This window comes from Anopheles coluzzii, chromosome 2 (genome assembly GCF_943734685.1).
Source record: "Anopheles coluzzii chromosome 2, AcolN3, whole genome shotgun sequence".
In the NCBI taxonomy this organism is placed as follows: Eukaryota; Metazoa; Arthropoda; class Insecta; order Diptera; family Culicidae; genus Anopheles; species Anopheles coluzzii.
In genome coordinates this window covers 104,466,412-104,486,349 of record NC_064670.1, presented here as the reverse complement: position 1 = coordinate 104,486,349, position 19,938 = coordinate 104,466,412, and the positions used below count along the sequence as shown (strand labels likewise).

The 19,938-nt window shown below is 48.2% G+C and overlaps 3 protein-coding genes across 3 annotated transcripts in view; 1 reads left to right on the top strand and 2 right to left on the bottom strand.

Moving 5' to 3' along the window:
• Positions 1-54: 54 nt before the first annotated feature.
• LOC120947976 (protein phosphatase 1G) lies at positions 55-5,491 on the bottom strand. The gene is made up of 6 exons (XM_040363899.2): positions 4,324-5,491; positions 2,871-4,168; positions 2,616-2,797; positions 2,363-2,544; positions 1,749-1,946; positions 55-1,663 (listed from the first exon to the last, which is right to left on the bottom strand). Exons 1-6 carry the CDS (start codon positions 4,432-4,434, stop codon positions 1,280-1,282), a joined length of 2,355 nt encoding a protein of 784 aa, XP_040219833.2. The 5' UTR covers positions 4,435-5,491; the 3' UTR covers positions 55-1,279.
• Positions 5,492-9,759: 4,268 nt separating this feature from the next.
• LOC120949005 (cilia- and flagella-associated protein 299-like) lies at positions 9,760-10,750 on the bottom strand. Its single transcript, XM_040365929.2, has 3 exons — positions 10,567-10,750; positions 10,356-10,509; positions 9,760-10,289 (listed from the first exon to the last, which is right to left on the bottom strand). Exons 1-3 carry the CDS (start codon positions 10,704-10,706, stop codon positions 9,897-9,899), a joined length of 687 nt encoding a protein of 228 aa, XP_040221863.2. The 5' UTR covers positions 10,707-10,750; the 3' UTR covers positions 9,760-9,896.
• Positions 10,751-13,231: 2,481 nt separating this feature from the next.
• The window catches only part of LOC120949004 (heparan sulfate glucosamine 3-O-sulfotransferase 5), a 42,452-nt gene continuing 35,745 nt past the window's right edge, over positions 13,232-19,938 (top strand). Inside the window, exon 1 of the mRNA XM_040365926.2 lies at positions 13,232-13,459. The gene's annotated coding sequence lies outside the window, so the exon portion shown is untranslated. The remainder of the gene's footprint in view (positions 13,460-19,938) is intronic.

Below are 19,938 nucleotides of genomic sequence, written 5' to 3'. Positions count from 1 at the left end.
AATACACGACTCAGGCTTCCATCTACATGCCAGTACATACAGGGCCGATTTCGGTTGTGGTTACACTTAAATGGGGTTCATTTATTTCAACAACAACCCTCTGCTATTGGTTTGCCATTGTTTAACTCTGTACTCTGTGTTGGCCATCGTTCTCGTGCCACACTACTAACCTAGCTCGGGCTTGTTGACATTGATCGTACATCGATCGTATTTCTAAAAACACATCCCTCTAGTGGTTGTTACAATCATTTAATGCATTCTCGTTCTCCTTTCGTCCTTATGGTTTTGTTGCTACATGTTCCGTTTTGCTGCTCCATCTTTATCCTCTTCACTCCCCTTCTTCTATATTTCCATTTTTTGCACATTACAAACCACTAATGTGTATGTATAGACGATGAAAAAAGTGATAATTAATTTTCACGGCTAAAAATAGTGGGATGGGGTGTGTTGCTTTTCCAGTACTTTCTTTACCGAACCGAAAGTTGGGTTTTACAACTTGCAACTGGTTTCAATGTTTTTTTTTAATCTTTTTTCTCTACTTAGCATTTCAGGTGCAATTTGTTGTTTCATCTCTTACTTGTCTCCTGCTTGTTTTCATCTCTTACGGCCTTCCCTCAACAGGAGATATTGGCATATAAAAAAAGTAAACGAAAAATTATCAATTACAACGACCTAGCAAAACCTGCCTCCTTCTTCGTCCTGGCTCTGCTGGGCTGCCTTTTCCCTCAATTGCTTTCTTTTTGCTGGAAAATACTGTGTTGCGATGGTGCCAATCGTTGGACGAAACGTACGAAAACGAGTAATTCCTTCCTCTTGAGGTAAAATCCTGTAATCTCCCTATCTCTGCCTCCCTCTATCTATCTTTCAACTTATCCTCTTCAATAATAAGTGAGATTTAGCTCACCACAAGTGAACGTACTGAACTGGGCCTCTCCGCTAATGCTTGACACGCCGATCTTTGCACACTGACGAAAACAAAAAAACAACCACACTCATACACAAGGATATTACTTTCAACCAGAGAGATAGAGAGAGGGAGTGGAAAGATGATGAGTGTATGAAAAATGAATGTATTACAAATTACTATGTACTGGACCAGAACAAACCTTCCCTTAGCGGCTCCGGTACGGATGATGCCCCTTACACTGCGCACTGTCCACCTCTAAAACCCCCCCTCCCCTACCTCTTTTGGCCAATGGGTGTGGCGTTCTCCCCCCACCGTCTCTCTCATTCCGCGTGTGTGTGTGTGTGTACCGCGTGGTCCCATGGTGGTTCGCGTTCACGTTGAAGAGGAAGCCGCCTCGGACGAGGCAGCCGCTGCCGTCGACGTCGTCGTGGTGGTGGTGCTGTCCTCGTCCGCAATCGAAGCAACTGCGGCGGCCGCTTCCGTTGCATCCGCCTCCTTTCCCACGCCATTGCTGCCGTCGGTCACTTCCGTGGTGGAGGAAGCATCATCACCGTCGGTTTTCACCTTTTTCGTGGCGGACGAGACGCCATCCGCATCATCGGTCCCGTCCACCGCGCTCGCCACCGAGTTCGAGGCGGTACGTTTCCGCGACCCGGCACCGGTAAAGTTCGGCTTGAACTGTACGATGATGGCGGTCATGTTGTCGCAACCGGTACCATCGCCCCGGGTGTGTGGCGCTAAGCAGTGATCGAAGAGCTGAGCAAACGGGAGGAAAAACAACAAGAGTCAGCGTTTACTAGGATGGACTCAGCGACGCTACCGACAACGACGATCCGATTACCTCTTCGCAAATTTTGGACAGCTTCATGCCGGGCTTGTTGATCCGCTCCTGCACAAACTGCACGACCTGCTCGCTGGTCATAAAGTTCCAGATGCCGTCGCACGCCAGCACCATAAAGTCGTCCTCCGGCCCGACCGTGATCTTCTCGATGTCCGGCAGGGCCGATATCATCTGCTCTTCCGCTGGAAGCGATTTGTTCTGCAAATGAACAGCGTTTTTTGGGGTTAGCAAAATGAGAAAGAAATACAGTGAACTCTCTCTTCTTTGAGCGGCGATGGGACAGTCGAATAAGAGGGGTTTTCAAATTACAGAGGTTGAATGAAAGGGCCAGACAAACAAAAAAGAGACAGAACATTTAGTATGCAGCCTTAACTGTTGCTATAGGAAACTGCGAACACGATTGCCAATTTGAGCATACATCATTCAATCACCATGGCAACAACATACACAAATAAGAGGGATACAGATTTCAGAGATTTTTTCAAATTAGAGGGACAAAAATGTACTGGAAATGAAAGGGTCTGTGGAAAATGTTCAAATAAGAAAGGTTTTTCTAATTGGAGAGGTGTCAAATAAGAGAGTGTTCATTGTAATACAGTGCAAGTCATATATACCATTTTGTAACCATGGTCACCGATGGCTCGCGACAGATTCAACCCTCCATTCACCCGACCGTCCAGCGTGACGCGACCGCCCGCCTTCTCTATCCGCTGGTACTCGACCGTGTCCTCCGGCTTGTGGTCGAAGCTCATCTCGAGCGCCTTCCCATTCCGGCAAACGACGCACCGGGAGTCTCCTGCGCAAAAAAAGTGAGGCCAATATTATCAGTACCCTTTGGCACACCCCTTTCTCCCTTCCTTCACATACCGGCATTCGCGACGTAAAGATCCTTTCCGTGCAGCAGCGCAACGACCGCCGTACAGCCACTGTCCTTGCCCGGCTCGTCGGTGATGGTTTTCATGAACGCGGCGTCCTCCTCGTTGATGTACTCGCCCATATCGGCATACTCGTCCGGTTCCTCCTCCTCCTCCTCGGCGCTACCTTCCTCCCTGTTGCACAAAATGAACGTTTTTTTTACATTTTAATACAAACAAACGCCAACCAAATGCACAACACACTTACCCGTACGCATCCTCCTCCCCTTCGTCCGTGCTGGACGTATCGTCGGCCGGTTCTTCCGCGTGCGGGAACTCCTCGTCCGAATCGCTCTCATCATCATCGTCATCGTCGTCGTCCGTATCGTCCATGCTCATGGACACGTCCGCCGGGGGAGGGCCATTCTTCGGCGACGGTTTGGCCGAGCTGCTGTGTACTTTGGCCGCCGGCGATGCACTGGCAGAGGCAGCAGCACCGCCACTTCCACCACTGCCACTGTCGCAGCTGCCATTCTCTGGACCGGCCGAACCGGACGACGACGAGGACGAGACGGCCCCCGAGGAGCCCACCTTACCCAAGTCTCCGTTCAGCTTGCTCGCCTGCTGCTTGCTACCGTCCGACGACGAGCTGTCCGGTGCACAGTTGTCCTTTCCCGGCTCGGCAGCATCTGTAGATTTGCCAGCCGCCACGTTGCCGGCCGTATCGCTGATCTCGTCGCTCTGTTCCGCCTTCTTGCTGCCCGCTGCGGCAACCTCTCCACCGTCCGCCACCGGTTCACTCTTGCCCGGCGAAACCTTGCCAGCGGACGACGACGAGGACGACGAGGACGGTTCGGGCTGCGGTGTCGCTTCCTTCACCCGCTCGACCGCTTTATTGCTCGAGCTGCTCACGGTGGAGTCGGCCGCACCCGGCACTGTCTCCTCCTCTTCCTCCTTCTGTTGCTTCGGCTGGGGTGGCTGCTTTTTGTCTGCCGGATCGGCCTCCGCATCGGATCCCGCACTGTCGCCGCTGCTGCCACCCTCCATCTTCACCGGCCGTTTCTCGCTCGACCCACCGGCCCCGGCATCGTTGCCCGCCGCCGCCGCCCGCCGCTTCCCCTTCAGGTACGGCGAGACCGGTTTCGAGCAGCTGCCCTCCTTGATGGCGGCCACCCGCTGGTTTTTCGCTTCGCCGGGCTTCGTGTCCTTGCGGTACTTCTGCAGCACCTCGTTCAGCGGCATCACCGCCTCCTTGCACAAATCCTCCACATTATCGTCCTCCTCCTCCTCCTCCACCTCCTCGTCCGCCTCGTCCTCGCCGTTCGTTTTGTCGGACAGCACCTTCAGCTCCTCGATCACCTTCTCCTGCAGCAGGGTCGCGTCGAAGCCGAGGAACGCTTCCTTCAGCGCCTTTTCAAACTCTTTCCGCCCGTACGCCTCGACTGTCTTGAGAAAGGTGGGCAGATGGAGGCTGCAGTACTGGGCCACCTCCGCCCCGCCGTGCCCATCGTACACGGCGAAGAACGAGCACTGGTCGTCGAAGTTTAGTATGCAGTTGTGTGCATCCTGTGTGCGAAAAAAAGAGAGAGAGAGAGAGCAGAATTTAAAAACAAAAGCAATGCACACTCGATATGGGAGGGTAAACCCGCGCGCGCGGGCACCGTTTAGCCGTGTCAGCAGATTTGCTTTGCGCCCTCCTGCCCCTCGACAATGCAACGTACCTCCTGGCTGATTCGCCAGCCCTGCATCGAGCTGGAACCGGACGCCAAGAACTCGTTCGACTCATCGCTCGAATCCTTCGTCGTCAGGGGTTCGGAAAGGTAGGCGCCCATCGTTGCTGCCTTTTCCGCTGCTGCTGCAAACCGAAGCGCGTGTCCGTCTGTTTATCTCTGTGTGTGTGAGTATGCACACCCAAACGGCAACTTATCGGACACTAGTCGCAATAATGGGATGTTTTGGCGGCGCGCGTACCGTGTTCCTCCAGCAAACAAACACAAATCCGCTTCACACACACACACAAGCCGGCTTTTATTGTTATTATTGTTTGGCACCACGCGCCACTAAAAGGTTGCTGTCACGCCAGAACAACATGGGAGAAGGCCAACGACAAGGGGGAAGGCAATTCGCTGTTTTCTGTTCTGCCCGCCGGATGCACACACGCAGACACAACACACACAAGCACACACGCACGCGAAACAGCAATGGTTTCCCCCCTAGAAGACGATGTTGCCGTCTGGTGCTGGCTGAAGATAAACCGGCCCGTGGCCACTTCCGGCTAGCGAAGCGATTTTGTGCACTTCCCCGAATGCACAACACAGCAGACACGCACGTACAACCGCCCCGAAAGGTATAGGCGTTGCTACACTGCGCTCAGCTTGCTTTTTCCAGAGACCGCGTATGCGTATGTGTGTGTGTGCGCGCTGGACACGATTATTCCGGTACGAGCGGATGCAATTCCCTCGAAACGAAAAACAAACTCCCGGTCGTTGGACCACTGCACAACTAGACAGGATTTGGCTTCACGACAGGGTGCGCCCGTGTACGGTAGCCGCGCGTCCGTGTATTTCGCCGTGCGTTTCTCCCGTTTGCGAAGCCAGCAACACACTCGTGCAAGAAAACGCGGACCACACTTCCCGGCAATTTTTTCAGCTTGCTTTTGCTCTCACACTCGCGCACCGACGCATGTCACACACTGACGCGTTTGAAGGGTAGAGCGCGTTTGACGCATCCCTGCAAGCACGGGCGGCGTTTGTTTTATGGTAGCGGGTAAGTTTAGCGTCGCGAATAGGAAAGGGTGGGTTTTAGGCGGAGGTTTGCTTAGGCGTACACTAATTGCACTAGTTTGCGGGCGAATTTTACAAGCAAAAGTGATTAAAATGCGGCTGTTTGCTGGATGGGTAGCAGGTTGGCCCATCGGCGTGGCAGCTTCGGTTGACAGCTTGACAGCTCGATAGTTTTGACGTATGTGCGCAAGCACTCGAATTTAATTCGACGGGGCCGTTGGAAATGTTGTATCATAAAGTTATTGTTATAGATGATTATTTTATCACATTTTAGATATGAGATTTGTTAATTCTTGGATGCTTGGGTAAATTTTCATGCTGAATGCCTAATTTTTCACAAACAACTGCTGTCAATACTGCATTGACTACCCATGAGCCACAAATCCGCTAAACAACCACTATACGAATTTTTTACCGCTCAAGCTCTCAATCTAAAAGGAATCTGAAAAGACTTCGCTTAGCAGATGGTAAACGACTATATAATGATGAGTTGTAAAACGTCATCTATTGAGCAAACCCAGAGATGCTATGGAGTTTTCATTGTTTTCTATGGATATTTGATTTTCCAGTCGTTTAAGCTGAATCTGTGGCGCTTGGGTATAATGATAGTGGAATCAGTAACTGGATCGGAGTAGATAATGTATTGGTTCATGGACCGGGATAGGTATTCCGAATGAAATCTAAAACGGACTAGTCAGGACCAGTTCCAGGACCGATGTTTACGTGTGTTTGCATATTAGCTCTTTAAAACCAATCGAACCTGTCGAATCGAATTCCCTGTCTAAATTGTATGGAGTTGATGGTTTGATTGGTTCGATGTCTCTGCTTTTCACCACTTGTGGGTATGGAGTTCGAAGGATTCGATGGGTTCAAAAGAGCTAATGTAAACACGCGGTATACTTTCTGGATCAGTTCCTGGTCCAACGGGTATTCAGGGCCGGTTAGTGAGATCGCTATAATCAGTTCATGATCAGTCCGAAACAGGACCGAAACAGTACCAGTTTCAAACATCATTTGCAGGAGCTATGTGAAGTCAGGATCACTTCCAGTGCTGGTAAAGGTTTTGTATTTGTGTGGATTTAGGATTAGTTACAGGACTGGTATGGGTGCAGGCTTAGTTCCAGGACCAATTCGGGTACGTAATTTGTTCCAAGGCCGGTATTGGACAGTATCAGTTTCAGTAACAGCGTGAGTTCAGGATCAGTTCCAGGCTTCAGGATGGAATCGGGATCATTTATAGGAATTATAGGATGTATAGGATCAGTGGAACGGAATGGAATCAGTATCAGTTCTCCTCGAACGGTATGAGTTTTGAATCAGTTCTGGAACCAATACAAGTTCTGTTTAGGTTCCATATTTCTCAGCGATTTTTCTCTATCTCGGCGTTAATAGAGGACGCTATTTGCAGAAGAAAAATCGAATTTGAATTATTTCTTTCATTAGGGAATACATCTATTAATTAGATTATTAGATTAACATCAATTAGGTCCAATTTAAATAGCAGTATATGAAGCAAAAACCTTAAGCATGCACAACATAAATTGTATAGTACTGCATCTTTTTCACTCTTCCTATAAGAACAATATCGACGTAAACGTCGATCATGCCCCATACCAGAGTTGCTTATCACTTCAGTCCGAGAACGTGTAAAGTAAAGTTGTTTACTTCTAGCATCTATCATCCCAGTAGGAAGCAGCGTGTTGTACATTTTTAGATTAATTAAATAATTAGTCGTAACAAATCAGTGCATGAGTGAAACATTCCAGCAGCGATAGAACAGCTCCAGTATATCAGTTTGATCTGTTGGGCGTTTGGTGCAGTGAAACCAATCGAATGTTAAACAGAAAAGAACATAGCCACCGCTGACACCGAAGCTCAAGATTGATGCTACGCGCGAGCGATTCCATTTGCCGTAAAATATTGATAACGGAAAAGGTCATTCGCGTGCGTAGTTTGTTGAATGTGTGTGACATCATCATGCCCTGAGCAAAACGAACAAGATCAACAGTGTCTAGGTAAGAGAGCTATTTTGTAATGGGTTAAAACGAAAGTTGTAGACAACTTCAACAGTACGAAATTGTCGCTACACTGTTGAGCATCCCCGGTTCGGATTGCCCTAATCTATTATCATTATTAATTCTTCCGATATCCGGCAAGTGCAATGAATCCGGCAAATATCTCCCTAGCGTGCTCGACTCATCCTATTTATGTACGTGCGCTCACACACACACACACACACAACACTTCGTTACGGAGCATTGGTTTCAACGATTGCATGCCATGTGCCGGACTCGTTAATCTAATTTTTTGGGCAATTTATTTCATCGTTACATGCCCGCCCATACATCCCCGGTAGCTGTTATCACGGTGTGGTAGGGCCATGCGCCTACCCAACCACTATCTCACACAACCCTTCTATGGTTACCATTTCCCAAAACAATCGCGGAAAGAACAAATCACAAAAAAAACCTTAACCTGATCGTATTATAAATAAGCTAACGGCCTCGTTTGCATCAGTGCCTGTGTTGTCCTTCCCCGCGGGGCCCCGCACAAATTCGGTCCACAAATGCGGCATTCACCTGGGCACCACCCACACCACTCATCTGTGGGTGGGGTCACCTCCCCCGTCCGAGCTGCAGCTCCCTGTCGCACAAAGTGAAAAACAATGTGTGAAATAAAACTGTTTGCGAAATGATTTAGCCTGTGTGCTCGTGGGACAAGGTAAACCATGCATTACGCCAACGTACGCCTCGTGGTTTATGATTCCCTCGGCGTGAAAGAGAAGAGGCGGAAGAGGCAAGAGGAAGCAAAAGGGACCGATTGTGCATGAGGTTGTGGGACAACACACCAAGCGCCTGGCCGCTTCCAAAACCCCCAATATCAGAGAAAGCAAGCCGAACCCCGAAAATTACCGCATGACACGAACGAAAGGCGCTGGGATCTCGCATCAGATCTGGTAGATTCTCTCCCAGGGTTCTTTTCGGCAAAGACAAAGCAGAACATTCACAGTGTGTGTTGGGACAGGGTGACGTCATCATCGGATGGGAAAGGAGTCTCGATTACGATGCCCGTTTGTTACGCTGGCGCGTGGGCGATGTGCTCGAGGACAGGACGCTTTCACGCGTACGCCTACGCATCGGCAAAGGCCACCAAACCAAGGGAGGGTTTTTTGCGAGACCTTTTTTCAGCGGTACCCAGGTATTGGTGGGTCGGTGGGCGGTATAGGTAAATGAATGAGCGAGTCTACGATGAGCATTTCCCACGCCCACGCTCACGCTCCGTACATGGGTTGAATGTGGGAATGCGGTTCTCGGAAAAGTTCCTCCAGTTCCGGCAGGTGTCTGCTCCGCATGATAGCAAGAAGTGACCGGAGGAATGGGACAAAACCGATTGAACAATAAAGAGATGAGGCACTGATTGGTCCCACTCAAGATTAGCTATCAGTTCGTTACAGCAACCACAGCCGCCGGGCTTTGATTGGCATTGGGGAGGGGAGAACGACCCACACGTGGATAGAAGCTGATGCTAATTCTGTTGCATTCGAGCCGTTGCGATGTGTGTTGTGTGCTAGAAATGTCATGACCTTGCCCACTTGAAAGTCGCGTACCTGGTATACCTCTGGTGGTCCTGTTGCGTTTCGCTATGCAAAAAAGGGGCACAAACCCACCTATACACACACACCTAGAGAGACAGAGAGAGATAGGTTGCACCGTGTGCATGTGACGCGTATAAAAACAAGGCCAACCATTTCCCAGGGTCGCAGCGTTAGAGCGTCATCAGCCCCGTTTCCCGATCCTCGATTGGTTGGCTGGTGTGTTCAAAGTGGAGTGGATGGAGAGTGGAGTACTTTCACCATCACCATCACCCCCCCCTCCGGTATGATGACGTTCGGGATAGTAATCGTAAAATTTACGCTCCGCCACAACGACGGCACGACGACCATACACACACACACCTGGCTTTTGGAAAAGGATAAAGAGTGCAACCTCCCCCTACACTACTGACTGCTGTACTATTGGAGATGCTCTGCAACTCATACACGGACACACACACACACTACTTGATGCGCGTAAAATGGCACCAACGGTGAAGTGCATTCGTTCCCGCGCATCCCAAGGAGGGAAAAAAGGGAATGGAGAGAACAAATGGTTTCGTTCGTTCCGCGCCTTTTGGTGCATTTTCCACCCAGCGTCTAAATGACGCTAACCGTCTGTGTGTGTGTGTGTTGGTGCGCCCGAGCATGAGAGAGAGAGAGAGCGAAGCCTTGCTGGAGAACAAAGCGTTTCATGCGTCGTGCGCAGCCGTTGGAAAATGGCGACCAACGTATGTCGTTGTGTCTCGCTGTTCGTGGGGAACAACGAAAAAAACGAAACATTATTTAGTGAAAGCGACCGTACGGGAAGGACGCCTAACATCCTTGAACGTGTATTGATTCACTCGTGTGAATGTGTTCTCACACACACACTCACACGCACTACTTACTCACAGCGCGGATTAGCTTCCTTCCGGTTTCAGTAGTTCTTCCGCACGACATGATCGTACAGCACGACCTGCTCGTACAGATCGCTCGCCAGCTCGATCCGGCTCGTGTTGGTGCCGTACGAGCGGGCCACCGGGTCCGGATAGATGTCCTTCCGGTCGTACATGTTGCGAAAGATGATGCCCCGGGCCGGGTCGCACAGGATCTGATAGTTGCGCGTGTTGTTCCGCATGCTGCGGCCCGTCTTCGCGTTGTAGTACAGCAGGTCGGCGGGCGTCGGGTAGAGCACCCTTTCCTCCGCAAAGATCGCGCGCCAATCGTTCGAGTACTGCTGGTCCTGGTGCACCCGGCGCAGCGCCTCCTCGTAGTCAATGTAGCCCGAGATTTCGGTCGCCTTCTTCACGTACCGCATGTAGATGATGGTCTGGTGGCACAAATGGAGGGTGAAAATGGTACAAAAGACTAATAATGTTTGCTTTGACTGCCCTACCGAAAGCAAACCCAACCGATTTGGGCGCTCACGTTTGGCGATCTCTTGCAGGAATCGATCCTTCGGGGCAATGTGACGGCTGAACAGTGTGTTCGGGTCCTTCGTCACCTCCAGAAACGTTCGCTGGGCGTCGAAAGCTTCCTTCGTGAGTGCTCTGCAAAATAAAAGAGCGTAAAGTATTTAGGCCACTACCCTGCTCCTGACAGCTTACCTGTAGCCCGTCCGGTAAAGACTGATTAAATTTTCCCGATTACCGAAATATTGGAGACTTTTGCCATCGATCAGCGAGTTGAGGTAGTCGTCGTAGGAAGCGAACTCCAAAAGATGGAGATCCTGTTCCGTTAGCTTCATACTAAGGCCGGAGTGGTAAAAAACAACTGTTCTCTGCTCTGTTTGGTTACTTGGATGGTGTAGTTTTCACAGCGTACAAAACGATGATTTTTTGCATTTTCCAAAAGCCAGCTGATTTTACGAAAGACTAGGCGTCTCCATCAGTTTTGTGAAAAATTTTATTAATATTTTTTGCAAACAATTTAAGAAAAACTATCATTTTTATAATACAAAAAACAATAGTCTTACCCTTTTTATATTGATTAATTCTAACCTACAAACATTACTGTTAACTAATCCCGAAAAACAACAACAAAAACCCAAAAAAGGAGGAGAAGTTCAACAAATGAATCATGAATCATGACGGCAAGCCGCTCCACAGTGTATCCAGCAGGGCCTACCACCGTTTGGTAGCCATCGCCTTAACCTTCACCCTTGCACGCAGCCGCCCTTTTGCCGTCCCGAAGCCTGTAAACCGCTGGTTTCATTGTCACCACTACGAGTGAATCGCGTTCGAAACACGCGCACGTAAGGGGCATCCCCAAAAAAACGCCCGCCAAAATCAATCCCGCGCAAATGGGAGCAAAAAAAAACACACATACATACAATTTTCACCATAATGTACTATGCGCATTTTTTGGTGTAGCATTCACGCGCGGTTCATCCTTCCAGTCCAGGCCCGTTCACTGGCGTAGGGTTCCCGTTTCCTAGGAGCCTTTCTTTCTGTGTATCTAAGAGTGAGAGAGAGAGAGAGTAAGCACGTGTAGTAGTATTGGTAGTGAGCAAAGCTGGTTACTCTGCAGAGCGGCAAAGCAGGCTCCAATTTTGGAGCGATTCTTCCACAACCAACACCAAGCTTTTCCCACCGAGCGCGAGACGGTGTGTTTGTGTGTTAGAGTGGAGAGTGATGCCTCCGGCCACTGGGAGTTTCTGCTTCACGGAGCTTCCCAACAGCTTTTGCGCGCCTATGCTCTCTCCCTCTCTCTCTCTCTCTCTCTGTGTTGTTCTATATTAGACACCTTCCAGTTGGTGGCGTCGCTCAGAAACGGATGAACACTGGCGCTGGCAGGACCACGGCGCCCATTTCCGGTCCCTTATCGTGGCACTCGTGTGCTCGTGTGTGAAACGTGCCTCACAGTGAGGAGTGAGACGAAACGGGGGAGGTGGGAAGAGGGGGAGGAGTGAAAACCAAGCAAGCAAGCAAACAAAGGCTGACCCAGGGGCTCTGACAACGTCAAAACACGGCGACGCGTCACCGCGGCAAACAAGAGCCTGCTTCGATTGAGCAAAACGCAACAATCCGCGGCACTGAAGATGTGCGAACGACGGAGAGGGTGGTAGTGCGTGCATGACGACGTGTGCCGTGTGTGTGTGTGTGACTGTGTGTTACATAAAAAACGTAGTAGGCAGTGGCAATGTGCTCCCACGTTCGGGCCTTCGTTGGGGCGGCGGAAGGCCTACCAGTGCCGTGCCCAGCAGCGTGTGCGTGAGTGTGGCCGTCGCCGTTTTTCTTTCTTGTACCGGATTTTCACCAGTGAAAAGTGATTGAAGTCAGTCGGCCCCATAAAGAGGTGTCCGCGTGCGAACGGAGCCTCCCTTGCGTCGCCAAACACTGAACGAGTGACAAATGGTGTCCAGTTGTGCGGTGACCGTGTTTTTTCACCCCTCTATGGTGTGTCATCTTCCTTCCTAAACACAGGAGTGGCAAGGCACAAGAAAAGTGAAGGGGTAGAAGCGCCCAAAAGCATCCCTTAAAGCGCTTTTGCGGAAAGAAATCGACCAGCCCGCGGCGCCCCAGCAGTGAGCGTGTGTGCGAGAGAGAGAGAGAGCGTAGTGCGCGTGTATGTTGCATGAGAGCTGTGGGTGAGCAGAAATCCTTGTTTCCCCTCCCCTCCACTCTAAAGCCCCAGTTCCACTTGCCAGGCTGGTCGTGATTCCCCCTGCTTCCGTGGAAACATCTTCCTTCCGCGGCGGACATCATCGCTGGCGCGCTGGCAGCCGTTTCGGTTTCGGTGGCTGTGGAGGTCGCACAAAAGTCGTCCCCGTTCCGGACGTGTTGAATTGAGCGTCTCGCTCGTGTGTTTGTGTGTGTGTTTCCGCTTTCCGTGACCAGAGTGTGTGGGTGTGTGAGAGCGATTTTGTTGTTGTTGTTGTTGTTCCGGAAGGGCCCGTTTTCTTGCCCGTCCTTCGGGCAACTCTTTAAAGTGAACCCAACTTGACGCGCAGCACAACCAATACCATTGCCAAGGAAAGGTACGCCGTTGACCGTGAACCCACACGCGCGTTAGGGTGGTGGTGGTGAGCAGTGTTGGTGAAACGGTGACAATTCGCTGGTGAAAGGCAGCCTGTCATCGGAACAGGTCAATCAAGCGCGGCAAGAAAGGAGGGCTGCCGAGTGATACGATGGTGAGATTAGCTCGCACAGAAAAGAGTTTTCGCGGAGATTAATGCTTAGCGTTGAAAAATCTGTTAAAAAATTCTGTTGCTGCTTAAACAATCTCGCGAGAAGTGTGGTTTTCTTACCCCTTTTTATGGTGTGCCGCACATCAAAATAGTGTACACTTGGCGATTTAAGCATAAATCAACGAAACATATCATGTCGCCGTCAAGCAAGCACCTTTCCAGCATCATTTTGTGCACCGAGCGAAAGGAATCGTCCGTTAGAATAAGGTCTAGAAATCCAAAATGAGCATCAAATAGCATCAACCCGACTGGCGATGGAATTAAAGCCCCCTAACAAGCATTACAAGGGCTTTTAACAGAACAAACCGAAGGTAAATATGGTCAACTTTCTCATTAATCTATCCAAAAGGCATTTAAATTTAATGGTTCTGTTACAAAACGATACATTAAAAACTACTGTGAGTGGAAAAGAATCTCTAAAAAGCTACTGGGAAACCCTTTTTTGCCCACCCCTCCCCCGTTTTCTTTCAATCTGTGAGGGGCCTCCACCGCTTGGAATAGAAATGTCAAACAGCCGCAGTCTCTGTGTGCTGCTCACGGAACTGTGGCAAAACTACTCGAACGAATCGTCCCCGTGGCAAGCGGAAGCACTGATAACGAATGAAATCGCTCCTTCCCTGTAACCGTGTAACCGTGCGCTCACGACCTTTTGTCTGTGTGTGTGTGTGTCGCGGTGTTAGTGTGAGGGTAAAGTAGCTAAAGTTAGTCCTCGGTGGAGCGGACCTTCGTTCGTTGCGTGTTGCGAGAAGCAGGCACTGAACCGGATTGTTCGGTTACAGCCGTAGCCGTCGCGTGCGTTCGTTGCTTCTCGTCCTTGCTTTCGTGGCTGGATTTCTCTTTCCTATAGCAAAGTAGTGTTTCGTTTGCGTGTGTGGGAGAGTGTTTTTTTCGATGGGCATAGAAGCACAGGATTGCGCAAAGCGAAAACGTGTGTGTGTCTTGTGATTCATTTCGATGGTAGACAATCGTAGGCCTTTACCCGCACCGGTGGTTTGGAGAATGCCATGGAGACGCAGTTCCTTTCTGGCTGAGGACATACACATTTGTGTGTGTGTGTGTGTGTGTGTGAGCGTTAAGTAGTATTTTGAAAAGCCGTTTCCTTGCTCACAAACCGTTCGTAGTAGTGGAGTGGATAGTATAGGAATGGAGGCAAAACGACATAAAAAAAACATTCATCCGGCAGGCATTGTTAAGAGTATACACGGCACGGTATGATGCGGGAATTTTGAAAAGTGTCCACAAACAGTTTCACAATTGTTAACGGAATAGTAGATAGAGTTTATCCTACATTGTTGTCCATCGAAAAGCCTTAATTCATTGCATTATTTCTCGTATAATCTTGTTCAGTAATTGCCAACTAATCTAAGGAACTAATCATGTCTAATTATTATTTTACTTTGCATACATTTAGGCGCAAATAGGGCAGTCCTTTAAAAAATATTCTATAACGCACTATTGGAATTACCCATTGGCCCAAAACTTAAAGTTGTCGTGGAAAACTACAGTTTTGTTTCTCTTGAGTTCTTTTAAATTATTTCAATATTACCCTTATAGCTTAAATTTATAATTTAAAATTTTCATTGCATACATTTAGGCGTAAACGGAGCCTTCACGGTGGTTTATTGTTGAATTCGTCCCACGTTTGTTGTGACTGTTTCCAATCCAATTACTCCATGCCATACAAACGTTCTTACATGTCCATGAAAGTTTGTATATTTAATGTATAAAAGTCCTAAAAATGTAACCAAAAATTTTATTGCAATCCTTTGTTTGTTGAAAATCTTGAAAGATTTAATCAGACAACAACGCGCTTCTGTATACTCTGATTGTTTTTTTTTTGTTTTTTGTTTATTTTCGAGCTAAAATCCCACTGTGTGGCGGTAGCCTTTCCGTTCAACTCACTTCAACCGAACAACCGCAGAGTGTGTGTGTGTGTGTGTGTGCATACAGACGGGCTGCTTGTGTGCATGTGTGTGTGTGTGTGTGTGTGTGTGTGTGGCAAAGAGTAGGCGAGTTCGCGCATATACACATATCCCAACTCACTTCTAGAAGGCAAAGGTGGAAAGTGGACGATGGGGAGTGTTTTTCCCACAAATCGAGAAGTTCTCACGCTTCCCTTCTCGCGGTTTCCGTGTGTCTGTGTGTGTGTGCGCTTTGCCGTCGCAGAACGCATCGTTCGACTTCTTGCTTTGGTCGTGTTTTCTCCCGCACCCCATCCACTCTCTTCCCTTTCCCTCTCTTTATCTTTATACTTCTTTTTCTCTCTCGCTCTCTCTCTCTCTCTCTCGCTCGCGTAATTTTTCTCCCTTTGTTTTTGTTTCTCACAATCACCACCCCCACAGGCAGGGGCTTTATGGGCGGGTGGGTGGGAGAAGTGTTAAGGTTCGCTCGTCGTTTGTCCTTGCGATGACGGCACAGGGAGGCAGGGTGGCAGCCGCGCGGGCACGCGCGAATGCCAGTAAATTGGTTTTGGCATCCGGAACGTGCGGCTTCCGTTACGGGGTGGGACTGGTGAGGTCGGAAGGGGGAAGAGAAAATTGGACAGCATCGAGAGACAAGCGTATCGCGTACCGATCCTGCCCACTATCTACCCCTCATTTCCCAAGCCCCAGCGTGATTGCACCGCGCTGTGGGAGGGAGTAGGAGCGTGAATCCTTTGTTTGTTTGCCGCCACATTATCGTGCGCGGGTGTGTGTGTGTGTGTGTGTGTGTGTGTGGGTTGGTAAGGCGTGAGGGAATAGAAATAGAGTACGCGCAACGTTCGCGGGCGGAATTGGAAAGCGCAATTTGTTCGGCAGGCGTCACAAACGTGAAGGTGTGGAAAAATAATAATCAGCAGTTAGCGAACGGAGGAAAGGCGGCAAAAAAAACCATTCCAACAGGATCAAGGCAATCAGACACAACCAACGAGCCAAAGACATTATCCATAAATGAAACGAAGGGGAGCTGCTCGCACAAAAAAATGGCGTTTTTGTTTGTGCAAGCGAGGGAAGATTTTTCGATCCATTTGTGGGCAGATTAAAAAGGGGCAAGCCACACTTTCGCTTCCCACCACGATGCCACAAGATGCTTCGGTGATGGGGTGCGGGTGTTGTAAGTGCCAAGAAGCAACGCTTCACGCTTAAGCGATTACAAACAGGAGGTTCTTCTTTGTATTGTAGGAGACGGGATCAGTAAGCCTTTTGTTGGGTTAGCGTGCGGATGAGTTTAAGCTGGATTGGAAGGCGTCTGGAAGGGTAGAAGCGCACACATAATACGCTCAGCAACGAACAGGGCCAGCAGTGAAAACGGCAAACGTGGTTTATCGTGATACTAACATGGATGATGTTCATGTTACGCCTTTCAATGGGATTTTGACCCAGTTTTACAACGCACATATGATACGGGAGCAAACGGACAGAAACGGCGGTGTTGTGCGCTTGTTGTGATGCTGAAATAGGAGTTTTGCAATAAAGCAAACCTTGCCGGACTGTTCTCATTTGTGTCGAGCTACAAGACTGTTAGCTTTAGTTTTTAGATTTTTTTATATATTTTTGCGAAATAGGGATCAACAATCATCACAAACGCAATTGGAAGGGGTTTAAAGGAGTTTTCAAAAATAAAAGAAATGTTCAGAATTTTACAATTTCAGATAAAATCACAATCGTGTCAAGCAATATCACAATGCAGGTAAAACTCAGTTTAAATGTATATTTTGACGTTATTCTTTTGATTTTTTTTTAAATTTCATATTGAAGCATAATACATTAAACATTTATTTTAGTTTTGATTTTTTTTAAAACAGTTAAAAAGTGTGAAAAGGCTCAAAGCAACACGTAACCCATTTACGCCCCCTGTGTCTGTCCGCCATTTGCCGTTTTTAGAAAGGAAGAAGCAACAGGAACGATAGCAAATCCCCGTCTGTGTTTTACGGTTTGCATAGGAACGTCCGCCGTTCACCTTTCATTATTGCTTGTCCGGCCCCGATTAATAAGCATATGTTGCTGCTAGAGGTTTCTGCCAACAAGGTTCCGTCAACCCCCGCCGCCGCCGCCGCACACCGTGGCGAGATGAATTGATAGCTGTCATAAATAAATTGTTGCATTTTATCGTTCCATTTGACGCCGCTCGTGTTGCATGCATTGTGCTCGAAAAAAACGGAATTGGATCACATCAGTCACGTGCAGAGCGAAAGAAGGGGGGGTGGGGGTGGACTGCAGCCCGATAACAAAGAACTGCATCGCATAACGAATGCAACGGCTGAAGCCCGGACCATTTTTCACAAGGTGGTGGTGGTGGCAGCGGTTTGTTCTCCTCGTTGGCAGGAGATGTGCGATTTGTTCGGGCGTTTTGTTTGCGTCATACAGGCAGGGAGTGGAGTGAAATTGATCGTCCGTGTTCGGGTTTGTTGTATGATAAATAGCATCGGTTATGGTACGTTTTATCCCCCCATTTTTTTTCCGTGGTGGAAACAAACGCACACGGATTAATTATTCATGCGAATTATTATAAATATTTGTTCGGCAAGTGCACAAATCCAGGCTCGCCTGTTTTGTATAAAAAAGGCTTTTGTTTATAATAATAGCAAAACAAAATCAATACCAGCGGTGCATCAATCGGCAATCAATCGAAGGTTGAACAGGTTTGCCCTACCATCAGGATGATTGACCACACACAGTGACAGACGTTGTGACATGATTGCATTCGATTATTTGCTGCCGCGTCCACTCCATCGCTTTTACGTTTGTTTTTCTTAAGCTTACACATTAAAAAAAAAATGCTCCACGATATATATTTCTTGCCTTTGCCCGGTTTGTCCAAGCCGTGTGTGAACACGTGCGCCACATGCACGCCTAAAGAGAGTGGCCATCAAATGGTCAACCTGTACTGCAAGAGTCAAATGCGCAAAAGGCCAAGCACGGTGCTTGAACCGGTGTGCTGTTGAACGATTGAAATATAAAGGAAGCATTTTATGCTTCGCCTCTCGTTTCGGAAGTTATGTCAACAGGCCTTTTTTTCTATATCAACCATTTCTTCAGCATGTGCAATCGATTCGAATCAGTTGAAACGGCGTGGGACCCTAGCCACACAAAACGCGCGTTTGTTTGCGCTGGCCCTCAAACTCATTCGATGATTGCCAGCGAATGAAACCAAATCATTGCTATTCGCCAGTAGCCGTTGAGCTTTTCTTTTTCCTTCCTCACTTCACACTCCAGCACAAACCGCGCCAACGCCACTGGTAAAGTTGGGCGCCATTGTCCGCCCGAAACAAGTTTCAATAAAATAACGTCTCTTCTTTTTTGCTTTCTTCGTCTTCTTCTAATGCGCCTTTCCTCTTTGCTTATCGCTCTACACGCTCCACAAACGCTTCGTGAGTAGTCTCGGCCGGCAATGTCACCTATCTACTTGGCTGACACTTCACAATAGCATCGCCAATGCATCGGTGTGTGACGCTGGAAAGTTGTGAAGAAGAAAGAAACGAGTTTACGGGGAAAAAAAAAAAACTCTTTCACAAAACGTTCGGGGGTTGACGATGGGGCAGAAAGAAGGGGGTTGCAGGAAAGTGGTATACTTTCTGTTGAATAGAAAACGGTTAAACGAATTGTCCGTCATGGTGGTGGTAGTAGCACACTGGACAGGCGTGCAGTGGACAGGCGAGGTTCGCCGCTTGCTGAGATGGAGACGCCTGGTTGACCGGGGTTGGAAAAAAGCAGTTGACAGTTTACCCCGTTTTGTTCGGTTTCGGAGCGATAAAATGGTCATACCGTCATGCCGAAGGACGGCTCTCTATGGACGGGTTCGTTTTTTATCAGTCCATTAAATTCTCATCGAAACGTTCGATAACGTTGCTCGGACGATTGAGGGTTGGGGTTGCCATTGTGCGACATTGGTGCTTTGTGAGGGAACGCTGAATGACACTGGCGTATCGTAACAAGCGATGCAATAGACCACTGATCGCACTGGACGTACTGTGCTGTTGCACTATTGTGTACGGTAGATGTATTGTTCCATTTAAATCGTTTGTTTGCGCTACCAAAGAATGAGTTGTTTGTCCACATTTGTAGTAATAATCGAAGCAAAATCTAGAGCGTACAGATGTTTTTACACATGAATCCGAAAGAAAGTCTATTAATGGGGCCCTTTCCGTTGTAAGTTCGTAGGCTGAAATTTCAGCCTGTCAGCTGTTTGCATAGTATAGCAGTTTTCGAGTAGCTTTCTAGGTGAGTATAATATACAGGTGGGCTTATCCCAAGGTGTATGAATTTAGAAGGCTGATTTTTATCGCTTCTGCTTGTGAATGAAAATTTTAAGAGTGTTTTGTGTATTCGTCAAGCCTCCAGCAAGCTTGTTTCAGCAAAATGTTTCACCCATCCTGTCAAAAAGTGATGTTAAAAATTGGTTGCTAAAAAAATGCTATGGAACCACCTGCACTAAATACACTTTGATTCTAGATTCCACCACGTGATCTCTTTAATGCACCTTGGGGTAAATGTAAATAACACCGTGTTTTCGAGCAGGTACTCGAAGCTAATTCTAGCTATGAGGCTAGAATAATCTAGACTGAAAATTGCAATTTTTGTGTAGTTTTGTATGGAGTGTTTACATGATTTCAGCCTCCAACTGTCAAACTCAATACAAAAAACTGACTAGAACCGTGAAGGGCCCCAATGAAAAGATGTAATTTTTTCAAGTAGCGTAAGTGTACCAGCTATGGCTGTAACGAACAATATTTCCTCTCTAAAACCGTAAATTTGTATTCTAAAATCACCGATGGATTTTTCATTTCCAATATGAACATTTTGAGATATAT

Coding starts and splice junctions, on each gene's coding strand:
- LOC120947976 (XM_040363899.2), bottom strand. CDS start 4,434: ATGGGCGCCTACCTTTCCGAACCCCTGACGACGAAGGATTCGAGCGAT. Junction 1,947..2,362: donor GTGACCATGGTTACAAAATG/GTATATATGACT, acceptor GTTCATTTGCAG/AACAAATCGCTTCCAGCGGA. Junction 1,664..1,748: donor TGTCCAAAATTTGCGAAGAG/GTAATCGGATCG, acceptor CCGTTTGCTCAG/CTCTTCGATCACTGCTTAGC.
- LOC120949005 (XM_040365929.2), bottom strand. CDS start 10,706: ATGAAGCTAACGGAACAGGATCTCCATCTTTTGGAGTTCGCTTCCTAC. Junction 10,510..10,566: donor CTTTACCGGACGGGCTACAG/GTAAGCTGTCAG, acceptor TTTATTTTGCAG/AGCACTCACGAAGGAAGCTT. Junction 10,290..10,355: donor ATCGGTTGGGTTTGCTTTCG/GTAGGGCAGTCA, acceptor TTGTGCCACCAG/ACCATCATCTACATGCGGTA.